This window comes from Netta rufina, assembly GCF_964035555.1.
Source record: "Netta rufina genome assembly, chromosome: 2".
Lineage (NCBI taxonomy): Eukaryota > Metazoa > Chordata > Aves > Anseriformes > Anatidae > Netta > Netta rufina.
This window is the reverse complement of record NC_140124.1, coordinates 10,452,443-10,471,893: the sequence shown is the minus strand read 5'-3', so window position 1 is coordinate 10,471,893 and position 19,451 is coordinate 10,452,443. Positions and strand designations below refer to the sequence as shown.

The following is a 19,451-nucleotide window of genomic DNA, read 5'->3' as shown; positions in this document are numbered from 1 at the left end:
AAGATAGAAAAAGAATTTTATGAAGACTTCAACAAAAGAGAAAGTTCCCAACCTTCAATGAAATCTAAGTATATAGCAGAGAGTTTCAACATAACAGTGTATTTACATATTATTTAGTTAGACACATTAAGGTCACTGTTACCCAGAATGTAAAACTAAAAACCATGCAACAACCTGTAGTTTTCATTTCTATTAATAAAATTAACCATTATTTTGATACCTAAGAATTATTTCAAAAAGGACAATTGTATGTTTTTACTTACTTCAAAATCATCTTCATAATTTTCTGAGAAGTTATCAAATCCTGTGTCTGATTTATAGATGTGTGTATCTTTAATTTCCTAAACAAAAGTAATAAATGAAACTGTTACATAATCTTATCAAGAATTAGTTTTTTAATCTCCTAAATCTTAGCATAAAGATAGACTAATAGTTGTTCTATTTCTGAAATATATTTCTACATTTTCACAAAAATATGCAACAAATTCAGTTTAGAAATACAAAAAAGCTGTATTAGTGATTATTACTGATGTAAAATAATAATTTAAGATGACAAAGGAGAACTCAGCTCTACATTGGGAGGAACAACTGCTTTTCCCACCTGTAATTTTATCAGAAAAGACACAAAAACTGATTTGTTGCCTATAAATTCAATAGTATACAGTAGCTTTCACGATAGTGTAACAGCAAAATAAGACTGTTGAATTTTTGAGGGGATTACACCAAAATATCTATCTCTACACCTAAATAATACCAAGGGACTCTATCTGATAATAAAAGAGTGCAGATGTTGGAACCAGGAAAACAGATATATGGATGCAATGAGAAAATAAGTTTTATACATAAATAAATTTGTTAACATTGCATTATCTACTACTATTTTCTTGCAATAAGATTTATGGCATCCCTGAAATAACTTCAAAGAAGCTGTCTTTCACTAACTTATTGATTAAAATAACATCAGGTAATTACCCTAACATGATCAAAAAATAAAGAGTTTAAACAATACACACCAATATATCAAATCCTTACTCAGCCTCTTCCTTCAGTAGTCTCCTCCAAGTAATAAATTAAATTATCTACATGCAAGGGATTTCAACAGACTTCAAAACAAAAATAAATGTGAGGTTTTATGAAAATTATCCAGAAGCACCTATTATTTCCTTCTTCATTTATAATCCAAGGATAACAGCTAGTTGTCAAACACCAAGTTAGGCACACATTTGATCCTTTCGTGACTGTTCAAGAGCTTTCTGTCTCAGATAATAGGCTTCATTCTAGAAATCCATTATCTTTCCAGTCCCTGCCAGGACCAGAAATTGGAAACTCATGAAATTCATTGTGGTTATTTCAGCAATTTGACTAGCTCAACACCTGCAATCCTATTCTATCAACTGCAACTACAGCATGATCATAGCCATCTACTTTTCACAGAATGTAGTGCCTTCCTCTCCTAAGCAACAGAGACATTATGCAAGTATAAGCAGCTAACACGGATATCCTGTTTTTCAGAGCCTGATATCAGACTCCTAGCACTACAGTACTTCAGTCATTCTGGTTGCCACTTTGAGTCATTTCCCAGATCAGTCTTGGGATCAAGAATAGATTGTATTTGTCAGGTTGACCATCTGGGCAAAACTGGCTGAAATTGGGCAAGATTTCCCCAATTACTTCTGCCTGTAAGGTTGCAGGTACCCAGCAGTAACTAGCTTATATGGAAATGTTTTTTTTTTCCTTACTCCATTTAGTGAAAATAAACGTAGTAATACACATATAGATATATTCTTTGTTACACTAACATCTCTGAATCTTTGTATACAGAGCTTTCATTTTTATTAACGCATATGTTTATAACACTGCATCTTTTGCACATGTAGTTTTTAAATAGCAGAAACCTCCAACTGTCAGTAGTTGTCAAAATATTACTGTCCTCCTAAGAAACTCTTAAGTTCTCATAGGAAATCAGAATCACCCTACCACAGCTAGTTCCTACTTTAAAAGGCCTGTGGAGAATATACTGTCAACACAAAGCAGGATGAGGAAGACAAGCTGGACTACCTAAATGACTCTGGCATTTGGAGTAACAAATAGTTAAAAAAAAAAAAAAAAAAAAAAAAAAAAAAAAAGTGCAAACCCATAGAATTTGACAATTATTCCTTTTGAGTTAGCTCCCAAGTAAGCATCTCATCCTCCTGGTTTGCCTCCCATTGGCAATGAAGAAACAGAAGTTAACGGAAAAGAAATCCAAACTCCTTATTTTTCCCCACAAATTACAGAGGCAATTTAGGGAAATTTAGGTTCTCAGCAGACAACTCATGCCTAAAGGTGAGCTGAATCTGGACCTCAGCTGTTGGAAGCAACAGAGGAAGAGAACAGTTTGAATGTATTAGTCACCACAGGGATAAGAGCCAAGCCATTCAAATTAAGTCAAAGAATACATCGGAAGGCTTCTTTTAGGAACATGTAAGTATTTATGTCACGTACAATATTACGTGAAGCACCGATGAAAAGTCAGAGTTCAAGTCTGGCCACCCATATTCAAGAAAAATCAATGCAAACTGAAATACAGAGCTGCTAGGATGATGAAAGGAATGAAGAATTTGGCTTGTAAAGGTCAGCAAAATTAAGTCAGAGAACGAACGAACTTGCTTCCTACAAACTCACAGGGGAAGAAAACCCTAAAAAAGTATTTGAACTAATGTTAGTCCTAAAGCAATAATAATAGAAACGTATTGGAAATTAGAAGGAAAGAATAACAGAGGTCTTAGATCAGCCTTGAAATAGACATATTCATGGCATAAAAGCTAATAGAAGTTAGTATGTTTTTGCAAGATATATGGCTGAAAGATATATGAAAGATAACTTTCTGCCCATAGCACAGAAAAGCATGTCTTCAGTCGGTACTAATGCATTTTCTCAGATCAGGACCACAATCCTACAACATTCCAAGAGAATTTGGCTTCTTGAGGATGGTTACAAACAGTTCAAAATACATATTTATTTTTTTTATGATAAAGTTAGGTTGTATCTGCACAGACTAGTCCAAATTAACCCAAATCTATACAGCTTGACTTCTACACTTGCTGAAAACCTAGGTAAGTAACAATTTTTAAAAACTGTCCATTTATAAAAATACTTTCCTCTCTCTTATGGCAACTGTTTTTAAGTAACAGATACAAACTACATTGCTAACTGCATTTTATTTGGCTTGCACTACATTTTATTTGCCTATGTCTGCTGTTTATAAAAAGAAATGATATAATATAGGTATGTGTACATCTTTTATATTACTTATGTCTAAACTTTTCCCACCTACTGAGAATTACTTTTCATGCGTAGAAGATACTGACATAAAGTTGAGTAGATAGCTACCTTTAACGCTTGGCAAATTTATACAGAATACATCTGTTTTCTAATGCTGTATCCATAAAGAGAGACTAATAAATATCTGAAGATCAATCAATATACATAAACATTATTTTATCTTAGAATATCATCATATTGAAATACTTATTGTAACTGTCATTAATTGCAAGAAAATCACAACATTCTAAGATCCAAAACCAAATAGTTTTACCTCTTGCCTTGTGTCCCTTCTCTCTTTTTCACTGATTTTTTCTTTATCTTTTGCAGTCCTATTGAAAAAGATAATGTAAATTTCATTTGTTAACTCAGAAGAAAGCACTGGGCTTATTTTGTTTGCTTTCTTTAAGAAAAAATTGCTGTTTTTTCCACAAAATAAAAAAAATGAAAAATTAAAAAAAATATATTTCTACAAATAATTTTTATAGATCTGTTTATGATATAAAATGATAATGAAAAAGCAAGTGATTAATCAGCCAAGAATCGAAATAAAAACTTGTTCAAGTGTAACACCTATAATTGCATCAATACAAAAGAAAAATTAAAGAGAAAAAAATGTGAAACCTACACATCGAGTTTTATTAATATCTGCAGCCAACTGTAGATCAAGATTACTGGTGTAATATGCTCTAAAGTTGTAAATCAGACTGACATTCAAACCTGGTGTTTCATTGAGGGGTTTTATTTATGAGGACAATACAATCAGGGCCAGAGAGGAGGAGCAGATCAGCAACCACCTCTGTAGCGATTTGTTTGATTATTTCAGAAGCTGAGTATCAGACTTCAAGAAGGGAGCGTTCTGAGTTCTTAAGTGAGTGAGAGGTCATATATACTGGTGTTTGGACAGATGATTGAACATGAAAAAGCAACAATAAAAATTTGCTGGATACTGAACTGGGAGTTAGGGACATTCCTATATGCTATAATACCATTCAGAAATAGCTAACTCCTTTTTACCAGCTATGCACAGCCAAAGTCTACCCCACAGCACCCCATCAGCAACAGCTGCAAAATACAACCTTCTGTAGTCCGTGCTGCTTGACACAGCTGAGTGCTGCTGCTAGGAAGCATCCCAACACAGAGGGTTTATTTCGGTTTTCTTTTCACAGGAATATACTTCCACAGTGTAAACTGACTAACACTGAAGTGATTTGTCCCATTCTTAAGAAACTGTAATTATACTTAGCCAACAGCAGGAGGGACTTCACTGTCTCTGTCAGTGTCCCCAGACACCAGCATGGCTGTCTTCTATTGAGCTAGGAAACTAAACTAGGATTCAGGAACAAGAATTGTGACTGATGAAATACCCAGAGAGTTATACTTCAGAAAGCTGTATAGGAATTTCACAAGGCCGAAACATTAAAGAATGCAAAGGGAACTAGAATGTATAGAAAACTTCAAAAAGAGATTTTCCATTTGCTAATAAATAAAAAAATGGAAACATTACCCTAAAATTTACTCTTCCTAATCAGGACAACCTCAACCTTCCCCTTTTACAACAACTAGATATCATCCAGTGGAGCAGCTAAGTAGAGATATTCAAATTGAAATAAACAGTTGAAGAGGGTCCTACACAGCTTGTCATGAACCATACATTTGTCCGCATGACTGCATAATGAATTTCACGTGGTAGAGCACTGCATTTCTATCTCCCAAACTAAGTGCCTATATAAACATACCTGTAGTTTGCAAGAACTGCAAAATATCTAATACTACCCTGGTGTAGAAAAAAAATTAAATGGAATAAAAATATACACATTTTTAAATAAATCATCTTGGAGGAAAAGCCCTAGACATTATGAGGTTAGTATGAGATATTATGAGTTCATGCTTAATGTTTCGGTTGTGACTGTATCTTAGTAGATGCCATACAATACACATTTATTTTAAATCTCTGAATTTACCTTACATGCTGATGGCTCATTTTTTCTTTTTGTTGATTCTCCTCCTCTTTTTTGTAGTCACTGTTCTGTAAAAGAAGTCACACATTCATAATTTTTATAGGATATCTTCATGTCACTGTATTAGTAACAATGGCTAAAGAATGCTCTGGGCCCACTGTAAAGTGCTTGTCCACACGTGAATTGTTAGCCCAGTTATTGGTCCAGTTTTGCCACAGGCCAAATTTCCTAAGCATTTTCCTAAACAATCCCCAGATGTGGCTGAAAAACTGGTAGGGACTAGGGGCTATCCTCTATAGGCATCTGAATGTGGCCAGACTCCTTCAAAGAATGGTATTTCAACAGTAGAGACTGCAAAAATTCACATCTGTTGGACCCAGGGACAAAGATCAGTCTCATGCACTTTTAATTCGCAGCATATGACTTGCCTCTTAAACTTGATGTTATGATGTTATGATGTTATGATGTCTATGTTTGGAAATGTACTAACTAGGTGATTCAAAATAAAGTTGCTTTTAACAGAGAAAGGAACTTTGAAAGAGAAGAATCAGCAAAGGTGACTATTATTGTAACAGTTACTTGAGTAAATTTCCAAGGAAGTCAATTTCCAAGGAAGTCAATCCCCAAGCAAGCTGCGGATAGACTTTTGAATTCTGCTGAAGAAAGTCAGTTACAGGAACTACTTGTGGTGGGTCCCTACATTGAAAATGCCTAGTATTTTCACTAGAACATACATTTCTGACCTTTTCTTTGAGAAACAGGTACATACTCTTTAACAAGCAGAAGAAACTACCCTAGACCACCTGAATGGTTCTTTGTGCTATAAAACTCATCTCAGATTTTTAAGAGTTAAAAATTGCTACAGATTTCTTCTCTCATTCTAGTACAATGAGAACTTACAGAAAACAGTAACATTTCCAAGTTTCTGATTAAATCTCTATGATACATTGTAATGCTCTGTATTTATATATAAAATATATTTAATGGCTTCAGAAGTCAAGACAACAAACAAATATAAAGGGCTCTATACTCATGTGCCTAATTGTGAGTTAGACGTACGTGTTCCCTTTATAAGAAGCATAAAATAGCCTTTAAAAAAATCCTTATTTTTTTCAGGCAGTCACTACATTTTAACGGACCTTTAGCCTAATCTCTACTTCACAGTGTTAATGAAAATTTTCAAAGTCATAGCAATCAAGAATTTTATGAAAAAATAAACTTCTAACATACACAAGTTTCCCATTTAGATTTCACGGGTGGAATCAGCTCTGGTTTAGGACACTTAAATGCATATGTAGTATGTTCACCTACAACCTTAGCCTCAGATTTCAGAAAATGTTGACATATGATCCTAGTATTTTCATAAATAACAATATATCAGCAATTAGAGTGATAAGTTAATGTATTTTAGCGTTAAAAAACTAACCCTAAGGTCATGCTTCTTTCTTTCATTTTCTCCACTTTTTACTCTTTTATTAGCTTCTGTTGGATATCGTCTGTCTCCATGGGAAGATCCTTCTTTAGATCCTTTTGACTTGTGCTTTTCTTCCTCTTCCTTGTCATAAGGTTTATGACTTCTCTCTTTTGAAAGCCTCTCTTTTCCTGACCTAAAAGAATGTCCTTGTTTTTCCCTGTATCTCCTCTTTTCTTCTTTATCCAGCTCTTGATCTTTCTGCAACTTGTGTCCCCGTTCACCTTCTTCAACTCCAATTGCTAAAAATTTGTCAATGCCCTTTTTGGTATTGTTATCCTGCAATGAGAAAAATAACATTAAAGAGTTAGAAAGTTCTACAAGACTGTTTTATTTTACAAATCCATCATTTTAATGGTCAAAAATAGACAGATTTGTTAAATACCAAATCTCTTTCTGACAGCGCGGATCTTCCAGCCAAATTTTTTATCAAATATAATAGCGAAGCAACTAACAACTTATCACATCACTTGAGATTCTGAATAGTTCTTCAGAAACACTGCTTAGTCGGCTACAGAAAAGTCTTTGGATTACGTAATCTTTACACACTAATTTAATTCTTTATTTACTAGGTGATCTATCATAAAATGGGATGCATACTTACCAATATCCTTGTAATATATATAACAGAAGGAAAAATTTGATGAAGCTGTACAAAAATAAAGCTGTTTGCTACCCAAATTTCATTTTACTTTTTTTTTATTATTATTATTATTTTTTTTAAAAAAAAGGTAGTAAATATTTCCTTAAATCAGAATGGTTCAGATATATTTTGTTATGTATTTTGTACACTTGTGAGAACCTTACTATATATGGCAATCTTGAATTTCTAGACTGGGGTCTGATTTCTTCATTATTTTGCAATTTTATCTTATTTCATTACAAAACACTTCATTCCTTTCTCTTTCTTTACCTTCTTTCCTGTATGTCTTCTTTCTCGCTCTTCATCTCTTATTTTCTCCTCTTCTGAAAAATATATGTAAAAATTAATGAGCAGACTTTATTATATTCAAACTCTGTACGTAATTAGCTCCAGACTAGAAAAGAGCATTTCAGGGATATTGATTTCTAAAACATAATAGCTTTCTATAATAACAGATTGTTCATTTGAAATTCTCTCTCCAAAACTGGTTATTCCTGTTTCCTTCCTGGTGAACCCGTCTGTTTTAAATTGTCTTTTGTAATGGTAAGAGAAATGACACATGCTACTAACTTCAGCAATAACCCTGCAACTTTGGGATTCAAACTGATCACTCAGTAGATAATGCCTGGGCAGGAAGGTACTTATTCTCTTCAAGTCAACTGACCAACAATAGCAGTGAAATTCACTATCTCTTCAGAGGAAAAGAAACCAACATCAAAATTCAAAAAAGCACCAAAATAAAACTAAGTTATGACAGGATTCTGTAAAGATTTATATTTCAGTAGTTACTCCAACGTGCCTGTGTTCATCCTCTCTGTACAGCTGCACAGTACTTCTACCTAAATATCAAATATTTCAAAGTAAAAGAGCAACACAAAGCAACATACCCAAACGATGTCTGCTTTTTTCCCTTTTTCTATAATGTTCTTTCTCTCTTCCTTCAGATGGTTTCAGATTATTTTGCAGGTCTGTTTGCTTTATCTCATGTATTTTATGCTTTTTATCACGTTCTCTATCACTCTCCCTGTCTTTATCTTTCGGTACACTGTATCTTTCCTTATCCAAACTTGGCTCTCGAAGCTTATCTCGGTGTCTCTCTCTGTCACGTTCTCTGTGATGTTCTTTTCCCCTTTCTCTCTCTCTCATTTTATCTTTGTCTCTTTCAACAGATTTAAATCTCTCTCTCTCTCTTGTTCTTTCCTTGCTCTTCCCTCTGTCTTTGCGTTCATCTTTATGAGAGCCTGTGTCATCAACAGCCTTCTCTTTCTGCAGTTTCTTTTCTCTGTGCTTTTTGTCTTCATTTTGACCCTCCAGTTGTGATGCCTGGAGTACAAATAACAATAATAATAATATATCAATTAATTTAGCAATCTATTTAGATATAATATATACACGTGAAAAAAAAAATCAATTTCTGGGTTGCTAACTGAATTTAATTTCCTTACCTGTATTAAAATGCTGATATATCTCTAGGCTTACTTTGTATGTAAAATTGTAAAACACCATGTCTGTAATTCATTGTAAAGAGAACTAGTAAGTGAGATTCATAAGCTGCATTTTCAATGTCTGTGGAAATAATTTGGTAAAACAAATAGTGTAGAACTGTGCATCCCGCTTAGAGTTAGGTCAAAAAATTACTATCTTAAAGCTGGTAGCTCATGTAGACAGAAACTATGCCATCTTGTAAAATACGTAACAGAAATAAAGAGCAATGATAGATAACTGGGCATCCCATAACTGCCTTTAGAATAGAAGATTTGCTTTTACTTGAAGAGAAGGCAAAATACAGCATATAAAAGTTGTGAAAGAAAATTTTTGGCCTAGATCCCATGATGATGCTACTATTCCTATCTTTATTTTTATTTTTAACATTATAACAGATCATATTTGAACCTTCTTGAATCAAGTACCAAAACTCCCACTAGTTTCACTACATCCACGATTTCAGCTATTTATTTAATGCAGAACAAACAGAACTTTCTTTGATTGCAGTCAATGAGTACACTGAATTAAACTTTATCCATCTGTTTCACAGAAATGAAAGCCCAACCACACTACTTCTGTTGGAACCAAACCATTTTGTCTCAAATTTGTTTGCTTTACCCTATCTGGAAGTAGAAGAAATGTTACTGAGTATCTAAAAAGTACAAAGTACTTATACTGTAGCACTGGCATTGAAGCAATGGGGAGCTTTGAAATGTAATTGGCAGAAAGCTAGGTGGACAAGATGAACAAGTAGGGTATCTTTTATCAAAGAATTAATGAGGATCTGCACAAGACAGAAAGAAATATATGTATTGTAAAACACCTCTTAAAAAATGCAGCACAGAATGAATATGAATGGTGTTACTAACTGGTGACTGAATGCGTATTTGGCCAAATGTCTTTGGAGAAAGTGATTAACCAGTTTAAAAACACATGACAAACATAATAGATAATGACAGCAATTACAATATATAATATGCGTGTAGGAAACTGAGTAAGTACAGATTAGATTTGGGCAGTGGGCAAGTCAGATACCACTGTTTTATTTGGCCACTCTTTCTGCGAAGAAATGTCTCCTCATTTCCAACCTGAACCTCCCTTGGCACAACTTGAGGTCATTCCCTCTAGTCCTATCACCAGTTACCTGTGAGAAGAGGCCAACCCCCAGCTCCCCACAGCTTCCTTTCAGGTAGTTGTAGAGAACAATGAGGTCTCCCCTGAGCCTCCTCTTCCCCAACCTAAACAATCCCAGTTCCCTCAGCTGCTCCTCACAGGACTTGTGCTCCAGGCCCTTCACCAGCTTCGTAGCCCTTCTCGAGGGCCTCGATGGCCTCTTGTAGTGAGGGGCCCAAAGCTGAACACAGCACTCGAGGTGCGGCCTCACCAGAGCACAGTATAGGGAGAAAATCAACTCCCTGGTCCTGCTGGCCACATTATATCTGACACAAGCCAGGATGCCATTCTTGGCCACCTGGGCACCCTGCCAGCTCATGTTCATGCGAGCATCAGTCAGCACCCCCAGATCCTTTCCCTCTGCACAGATTTCCAGCCACTCTGCCCCAAGCCTGTAGCACTGCAAGGTGTTGTTGTGGCCAAAGTGCAGGACCCGGCCCTTAGCCATGTTGAACCTCAGCCCATTGGCCTCTGCCCACTGACCCAACCTGTCCAGGTCCCTCTGCAGGGCCTCTCTACCCTCCAGCAGATTGACACTTATCCCCAACTTGGAGTCATCTGCAAACTTACTGAGGATACACTCAATTCCCTCATCCAAATCATCAATAAAGATATTAAAGAGGATGGACAAGGCATAGTGTCTAGTGGAACAAGTCTTCATGTTTGCTAATCTTCTCTGTTTAGATTGTCAATAAATGACAGTTGTGCCAAGGGAGATTTAGGTTGGAAATTAGGAGACATTTCTTCTCAGAAAGAGTAGATAGGCATTAAAATGGGTTGGCCAGGGAGGTGGTGGCATCACAGTCCCTGGGGGTGATCAAGGAAAGGTTGGGCATGGTGCTTAGGGACATGGTTTAGTGGGTGACATTGGTAGTAGGGTGATGGTTGGACCAGATGATCTTGGAGGTCTTTTCCAGCCTTAATGATTCTGTGATTTCTGTAAGGTAACTTAGCATCAAAAATAATAAAAATAAAATAAAATTACCCTAAGATGTTTCTTAAGTTCTTCTGATTTCCAAGTATCTTCTTTGGTTCTTCTCTAGAACAGAAAAGACAGCAAAAGGCAGTAATCAATTTGCAGTGAAAAATCATTTAACAAAGAATATTTTTTCAAAGGAAAGGATCAAGCTATATATGGCAAGTAGTACAGTACCCTATATAAAATCCCAAACATATAATGCATGATTGTTATTTTTTTAAGGTACATATCAGAAAACAAAGTAAGAATGTTAATGATGCTAATAGCCTAAAAAGAGCATAGTCGGTAGATATTAAATAAGGCAGCTTGAGATTTATTTTTAAAACAGACCAAAAAAAAATGTAGCCAACATTTAGACTTGATTTTCCAGTGCCCAAAAAGGTACATCTGCCAGTTTTCTGAGGTCAACAATTTTCATCTCACTACCACCACCAGACTATGATGCTTTTTATATATGATGATTTCCCACTTCATTCTTTGCTTTTGCAGAAGACTAACAAATAGAGGGACCCTTTTTAAAGTTTGAAGAAATGTAATACCTTTGAGAGCACTGTCCCTCCATCAGTAAGTACAAAAGTGTCAGAGGAATTGCTGTACGTATAGAAATAAATGTTTAGGACAAACTTTAAAAGGATTTATCTAAATTGCTCACCTGGCTACTAATTTAAAAGTCCCCATACACTCATTTAAATCCAAAATAAGATTAGTTATTTAAGCCACACTGAGGTTTAACTCAATTCATGCACCTGAGAACACAGAGAGCTCATTAGTGCCACAATTTCCTGAACTCAAGAAGTTCTATGAAACAATTTGCATTTAAACACCTGTCCCCTAAACTAAAGATCAAGCCTTATGAAGTCAGCAAACTAAGCATCCTCACTACCTCAGAGAACCTCTTTAAGACATCAAGAGGGGGCTCTTCACTCATAACCTGGAAAAACTGGAGTTTTTCAGAACTTACTCTTACATTCTGTTTAAAATGTTATTCTTATCGTTGTTAAGAATGTATGATTCCATGATTCTAAAGAAAAAGAAACAAAAGCAGTATGATATATTTCTGCAGTCTTAAAGCCAGAGAAAAGTACTTCATTCTTCACATATAAATACTTCTTTCTTTCATTTCCAATATGAGATAACTATCTGAGAGCTCTCAAATTGGTAAACAGCATGAGTGAGAGCCTTGATTTGACAGAACAGAAACAACAGAAGGAGGCTTTCTCAAACAGTGTGGCTGTACAAATGCCTCTGGATCTTTGACAGTCTTAAAAACATGCCAGCACACCTGAAAAAAAACCTAGATCAAAGTTTAGCATTCCACCACAATTCACTAACCCATCTCTTTTCAATAAAGAGGTTTGTGATGCACCACGGGTAGTGAAACGGTGTCAAAATGAAAGCCTTGAGTGCTTCAAGCCTTTAGACTTCAATGTAATGAAGTGCCACAAACCTTGCCATGCTTTTTTTCATGGTGCTTTGTTCTGTATGCTCACTAAATAATTAACTGTAAAATCTACACTGAAAATAATAGTAACAACAAAAGTGATTTTCTAAATTACTTTTTCTAAAAATTATACCACGATTTATATATATATATTTCAATTTTGCAAAAATGCTCATGATTTTTCCAAAAAAGTTATGTGATACCCTTGCTTTTCCAAGTGAAGATGTAACATAATTGCACACTGATACATTGTAGAAGTTGTTTGTTTGTTTTTCCCTTTGTTTTGGAGCTCTATGAACTTTTCACAACACAGCAGCACCATGCAAATGTTACGTGGGTCCCTAAAGCACCAAACCTCATCAGTTACAGAAGTAGCAGCTATCCAAGATCTGAATCAGGAACAGCTTCGGGTGTTTTCATCAACAACCAGATCCCTTCAGCAGGGAGGTCTGTGCCTGATGCAGCCACCCCAACGAGAAGAGTTATTCCCCTAATGGAATAACCCTTATTCCTCAGGGGATGCAAGGAATAACGGCTTCCTCACGCCACGTAGGTGACAGTTTCATCGTTGCGGTGACAAAACCGGGAGACTTGAGCCCCAGGGCAGCAGCAGCTGAGGCCGCCAGCTGGCTGCACCCCTTCACCCCCAGGGCCAAGCCGGACGAGGAACGGCCTCGACCAGCAGCGGAGGATCCCGGCTGCCACCCCCGCCTCCTCCCCTCAGGCTGCGGGCCCTCCTGAGGGGCACGGGGGCGAGGCAGTCCCCTCACGCCGCACCCGCAGCCCCGCTGGCCGGCCGCTCACCTTATCGCCCTCCATGGCAAGGGGGAGCCGCGTCCCACCGCCACCGGGAGGGCACGAAACGGCGGCGGGAGGGCGTCCGGGCTCGCCTAGCGACCGGCGGCGGTGGGCCGGGCGGGGAGGGAGCGGGGAGCCCGCCCCGGAGCGGGCGGTGCTGCGGCCGCACGGCGTGAAGGGAAGGGAAGGGGAGGGCGGTGTAAAATGGCGGTCGGTTCGCCCCTCAGTCTCGGCGTGAGGAGAAACGGCGGCGCCGCAGCAGCACGCGTAAAGAGCTGCAAATGTAAAATGATAATAATCGTATAAATAGCATCAGAGCTGGTTTCTGCAGCAGGGAGCAAAGGACGGCCTGCGGGGAAGGCGGGCGCTGCTTGCACGGCGAATATTTGTACCCTGTCAGCGTGCTGCGCGATTTAAGGGGCTGACTAAAAACTCCCCTGGGCGCTTGAAGTTTGTTTGTTTTCTTTTTAGTGGGACAAAAAAATAAAGTTGTAACTACATGAAAGGGGGGAGTGAGTTTACTGAAGTATTTGCTATTAACATTTGTAGAAAGCTGCTTATCGAGGGGAAAAAGAAAAGGCATTTTGGCATGTGGGAAACAATCGTGAAGTTCAACAGGAGTTGTCATTAGACTTCAGAGATAAAATTTAACCCTGAGTTCTTGGCCTTAAATAGTCACTTGGCAAGTATATACAATGCAGTACATCCTTGTATGCAGATTTCTCCTATCCATGTTTTCTTGCTTCATAACAAATTAAAAAAGCTGTAAAGTTATCTCTCTGACTGGAATATGAAGTATTTTCCTTTATCATGTATCACTAAAGCAAATGAAGCAATTAGGATAAAAATGATGATATTTAAACAGAAAAGACATTATGGCTTTTAAGAGCTATATTGCACTAAGCGTCTATGAATACTAAACTATTTATAAACATTCATATGAATAATTTAGCTGTCTGGCAGAGCAATAATAATCCATAAGCATTTTTTATATCTTCTTCCCTGAAAAAGCAGAAATGTGTGTACAAATCATCCTGGATTAATTCCAAAAGCTTTTTAGCCAAGGTGGTGAAGTGTTACAAGTGCATGGAACTATGCATCTGCTGAGTAAAGGATATTCTGCACATGTGATGTCCTCCATACAGAAGCTGAAGGACAAAAGCTACCTACAAGTACTCTAATTCAACTTATTTTTAATAACAATACAGCAAGCACATATTACTAAAACTAGTAAATGTGACAGCAATACCAAAGACTGGACAGAACAAAATATCTTTTTTTTTTTTTTTTTTTTTTTCAAATTCTGGATGTACCATCTACTTCTTTAGAGGGTGCGTATGAGTTAGATACCAAAACAAACAAACAAACAACAAAATAACAGTTTTGGCTGCCAGTAGCTTTTTATTCCCCCTAGCAGAGTATACTAGTCAAGTAGCTCTACGACAAAAATCACAGATGTGGGAAGGCACCACTAGAGGGACTGTACAGAATTTTTCAAAGCTTAAAGCCAGTGATCAAACAAGCTTAACTGCTGCATGAGAACGCAAGTTGGAGGAACACCTGTGGAACAACAGAGCTAAAATTTGTGCATGTCTTTGTTTTTCCATCATTTATCAAAATAAATGATAGTTTATCACCAATCTAGTGAGGAAAAAAAAAAAAAGAAAAATATGTCAGTTCTACTGTTTTTCTAAAAATGGGTATTAGAGTCATGTGAACACATGCAAAAAAAGAAAAAAAAAAAAAGACATGCATCTGTTCTATCACTATATAGCATAAAAGGATGCCCTACCTTCTCTTGGAAAGAAAAAGGTGTTGTAAGCTAGGCCTTTGGTAGCCCTGAGAATTTTAATAAGATTGTAGATAGTACATGCTTTTGTATTTTGTGGCTTGTTCTTCACCTGCACTATCTGAAAAACAGGAATACATAATAACAGCATTTTACACTTCATAATAATGTGCTATTATTTGTCTTTGGATGTTCCTCTAATCCTATGATGCAATATCGCTTTTTTCTCCATCTGTGTATGGACTTACATACCACAGAATTACAACAAAAAAAATACGAGAAATATGTACTCCCATGGGGAAAACATGTCAACCCCACACCGTGTTTAAAAATGATCATTCCTTTACTTAAAAATAAATAAATAAATAAATAAATAAATAAATAAATAAATAAATGTTTTGTATGAAGGAAGAGACTTACCAGGATCTAGACTTTGTAGCTTCCCCCCTTCCCCCCCCCCCCCCTTTTCTGTTGAATTCTAAATTTATGGTGAATTCTGAGATTCACCAATTTCTGCTGAAGATAAGAAGAAAACTCAAATACTATCATCAGTATAGGTGCATAAATGATCTCTCACAAAGTGTTCAAAATCGTTTTGGTAGTCATTCCTCCAGACTCATAAACAGAAACAGCAAAAACGTGGATCTCTGAAGTGACCTATGTGCCTTGAGTTTTGAGCCATAATTTGTAAGAGTCCTGTTAGGGGGAAAACAACAACAACAACCACAAACAAAAAAAACAAATGATGATTAAGGTGAAAACTTAAGAACATATAGTGGAAAATACGTCTAACAATAAATATTTGAGCATCTTATCATTAGTAGAATTTATGCATTCAGTGAAAATGAAGGCAGATTGGGTTATATCAGAGATACATGGGTTTGTTCCAAACAACAGAAGCTCTATATACTGATGGTAGAGTCTTCTAACTCTTTCTCTGCTACACATTAGATAATTTGAAGCAGGTAGAAAATATTCATGCTATATGCTAGATGATCTGAAGCAGGTTGAGACAGCAGGACAAAATCAAACCCAGAAGTACACTTAAATAAAAATATGTTTTACATTAATAATTCCTTTTTTTTTTTTTTTTTTTAAAGCTAAAACTCCTATCTGTGTAACCATTCTCATATTTCTATTCATAGTTAAAGATTTCTATTCGGTAGTTAAAAATCTGTAGAGAAAAGCTGCATACTGAAACAAAGCTGTTGACTAAAATAAGGTCAAATCAAGTAAGTATCAAATACTGGTCTTCAGGAAGAATAGTTGTTAATCTGGAAGCAACAATTAAAATTGCTTCCAAAACATATTTTGTTGTGTGAAATTCAAAGAAGTTGGGGGAAACCTAGATTTTTCTTTTTCACCATATGAACTAAAATTTGCCAATTTTTCTCATTCCTACCCCTCCCCCCCCCCCCAAAAAAAAAAAAAAAAAAAAAAAGATTTATAAACAAGATCTTTCTAGGAAGCTATTTTCAAATACAGTATTGGTACTTACTGGATAAAAGGCATCACAGCAAACTACTGTAATCCCAGGTTTTACTCCAATGGGAGCTATTGAGTTTTAACCAAATAAAGAAGGAATCCTACAAAAAGGGGGAACAAACAAAAATGACTAAGAATGTGTGTAAAGGAATATTGTAATCAAAAAGTATTAATTAAAATTCCAAGGAGGCAACGGGCCTACAAAGCAGGATATGAAAAGAATAAATATTATCTGAGATAAATAAACATAATCAGCTCTGTAGCTGATATAATTCACTATAGGATACTTAAGAAAAAGCCAGAGTGATCTCTGTGGTATAAGTATTTCAAGTGTTCTTGACATGTTCAAGAAGACAGCTATTGTAAGTATCAAAAAAACAGCAGGATCAGGAAATATGTGAATTAGCTTAACAAACTGAAGTTTCTGGAGCAAATTATTCAGCAATTTGCCAACACCAACAAAAATATAAATAAATAAATAAATAAATGAAAGCGTAAACAAATAACTTCTGTTTATCAGGAACATTGTATCAAGTACTCTAAGAAAGTGACTTTAACTTAACCCTCAAGCAGCAGCGTTTATATCTTAACAAGACTCTTTTGTCTCTATTATAATAATGGTATGCTAATTTCATACCACCCAGTTTCTTCACCAAAATACTGCGTGAGGCCAAGTTGGTTATCTGCAGAAGTTCTAAGAAGTCAGCTGTAACCTCTTTATCAGAACTTTCTCTTGATGTTACAGATAAATGCTTTCAAATCAATATCACAAGATCTCGCTTTTGTTTTCCTATTTGATTGGCGCTGTATCACTCACCTTTAATTCTAATTAATCAGATTTCTGTATTGACTAATTCATCAGTCTGGCCAGGATCAATGCTAGGTTGTCAGGCCTACAATTATGTGTTCGTCATACCAAATGCTACTACAAGATTCATTTTTTTTTTCTACTGTGCTTCTATGATATATTGACTGTCCGGGTACTCTACCAGTTCTATATCCAGCTCATTTGCAGAACGCACACCGAGACATAAAGGACAGCAGAATAAAATGTTGCATATGGTGAAGTGTTAGTTGGCATAACATCATGTTAATTCAATCACTTTTTTTTCTCATATTTTGAATTTTAATTTTGGTTTGTGGTACAGTAATATCCTGATTCTGATACCGTGAAGCTAAATAGGGAAGTAAAATGGAGCAATGTAGTCCAAGATCTATAATGAAGGGATTGAAAAAATGAGAAAATCATGACAGTATTTGCAGTAATTGAAGGAGCCATCAAAGAATATGACCACTTGTACTACGTGTTACTCAACCTTAGGACTGAAGAATTCACAAGAAAGTTTATATAAGCAAAACAAGTATTTAGGAATAGAGTAAATGCAAACAAACAGACAACACAAAACCACACAGACAAACAACCCACAGCCACATTTACAGTAGTTTGATATTATTGGGATCCAAATGGGTCACAGTCACACTCGATATCCCCAGTTTAAAAAAAAAAAAAAAAAAAAAACAAAACAAAAAAAAAAAAACAAGCTTTTATAGAGTATTATGCTGCCCTGCAGTTTCCTAATCATTTGGGAGGAGTGTTGCCAGCAGGTCAAGGGAGGTGATCCTCCCCCTCTACTCAGCCCTGGTGGTGCCACACCTGGAGTCTTGTGTCCAGTTCTGGGCTCCCCAGTACCAGAGGGACATAGAACTACCGGAGCAAGTCCAGAGGAGGGCTTCAAAGATCAGAGGATTGGAGCACCTGTCGTACAAGGACAGGCTGAGAGAACTGGGCCTGGTTAGCCTGGAAAAGAGAAGACTGAGGGAAGATCTCACTGATATATATAAATATCTGAGGAGAGAGTGTTGAGAGGTTGGAGCTGGTCTCTTCTCAGTTGTGCCCAGCAACAAGACAGGAGGCAATGGGCACAAACTGAAGCACAGAAGGTTCTGGCTCAATGTGAGGGAGCACTTCAGAGGTCCCTTCCAACCTCACCCACTCTGGATTCTGTGAATCTATAGCCATTTATTTTTCTTCGAGTCATCCATTGTGTTTAAGTGCAAGCATGAAGGGAATTTGGAAAGATGATACAAGAACAACACAATCAGGTACCGAGATCTGGACTGTTTCCAGTTTTGCTGTACAATACTGGCCAAACAGCTTTATCTTTTGTGCCATTTCCTTTCTGACTTTCCATTTCTCTGGATAATTGAGATGAGATTGTTTTCATTTTTTAAGGATGTGAAGCTAACATAGCTTCCCTGTTTGTCATTTATGTTTTTCATAACTTTTTAGCCTATGGGCTAAATTTGCTCTCCCCTGCCTGTCTCAGAGCCCTGCAACTTTTGTGAAAGTTGGCCGAAGAAAGGAGAAAGAGCCTTGACTGCCCCGCTGAGTGGAAGACTGGGCACTTATATCCAGATAAATAACACTCCTCATAAATGCTGCGATTGATCAGCAAGGGTGTACCAGCAAACTGATAAGCAAGGAGAAGCAACAGCTGCCCCTCCCAAAACTGGTGGAGTTATATTATTGACAAGATAAAGGAATGGTAGGAGGAAGGTGTGTGAAGCAAGCATATCTACAAAGGGACACAGGATGCAAACCTGTAGAAAATCAGGATTTATTAGTTCTGCAGAGCAGGACTTGTGTAATCCCAAGAGTCTGGATTGTCGGTACCACCCCAGGTACTCCTATATATTAACAAGATGACGAAGGAGGCAGCTTTATCTGAGGATGTGCGAGCAAAACTTCAGGTGGCACCTGTTGTAACTCAGTCGTGGAGTGACCAACTCCTGGCTCCCCCAAGCCGTGTATCAGCCCATCTTTTAATAACATCCCTCAACAGCAAGCAAAGGAAAATACGAAGCTTTCCACAGAAGGGCGTAACAGGTGGAAACCTCTCAACCACACGCGTGGCTACAGAGA

General features: G+C 36.8%; 1 protein-coding gene across 1 annotated transcript in view; it reads right to left on the bottom strand.

Moving 5' to 3' along the window:
- The window catches only part of DYNC2I1 (dynein 2 intermediate chain 1), a 31,110-nt gene extending 17,728 nt beyond the window's left edge, over positions 1–13,382 (bottom strand). The window contains exons 1-8 of the mRNA XM_084306886.1: positions 13,261–13,382; positions 11,022–11,075; positions 8,266–8,701; positions 7,649–7,701; positions 6,691–7,014; positions 5,268–5,332; positions 3,578–3,635; positions 264–341 (exon numbers count right to left, since the gene is read on the bottom strand). Coding sequence (XP_084163012.1) covers positions 264–341; positions 3,578–3,635; positions 5,268–5,332; positions 6,691–7,014; positions 7,649–7,701; positions 8,266–8,701; positions 11,022–11,075; positions 13,261–13,275 — 1,083 coding nt within the window. The 5' untranslated portion in view covers positions 13,276–13,382. The remainder of the gene's footprint in view (positions 1–263; positions 342–3,577; positions 3,636–5,267; positions 5,333–6,690; positions 7,015–7,648; positions 7,702–8,265; positions 8,702–11,021; positions 11,076–13,260) is intronic.
- Between the last annotated feature and the right edge of the window lie 6,069 nt (positions 13,383–19,451).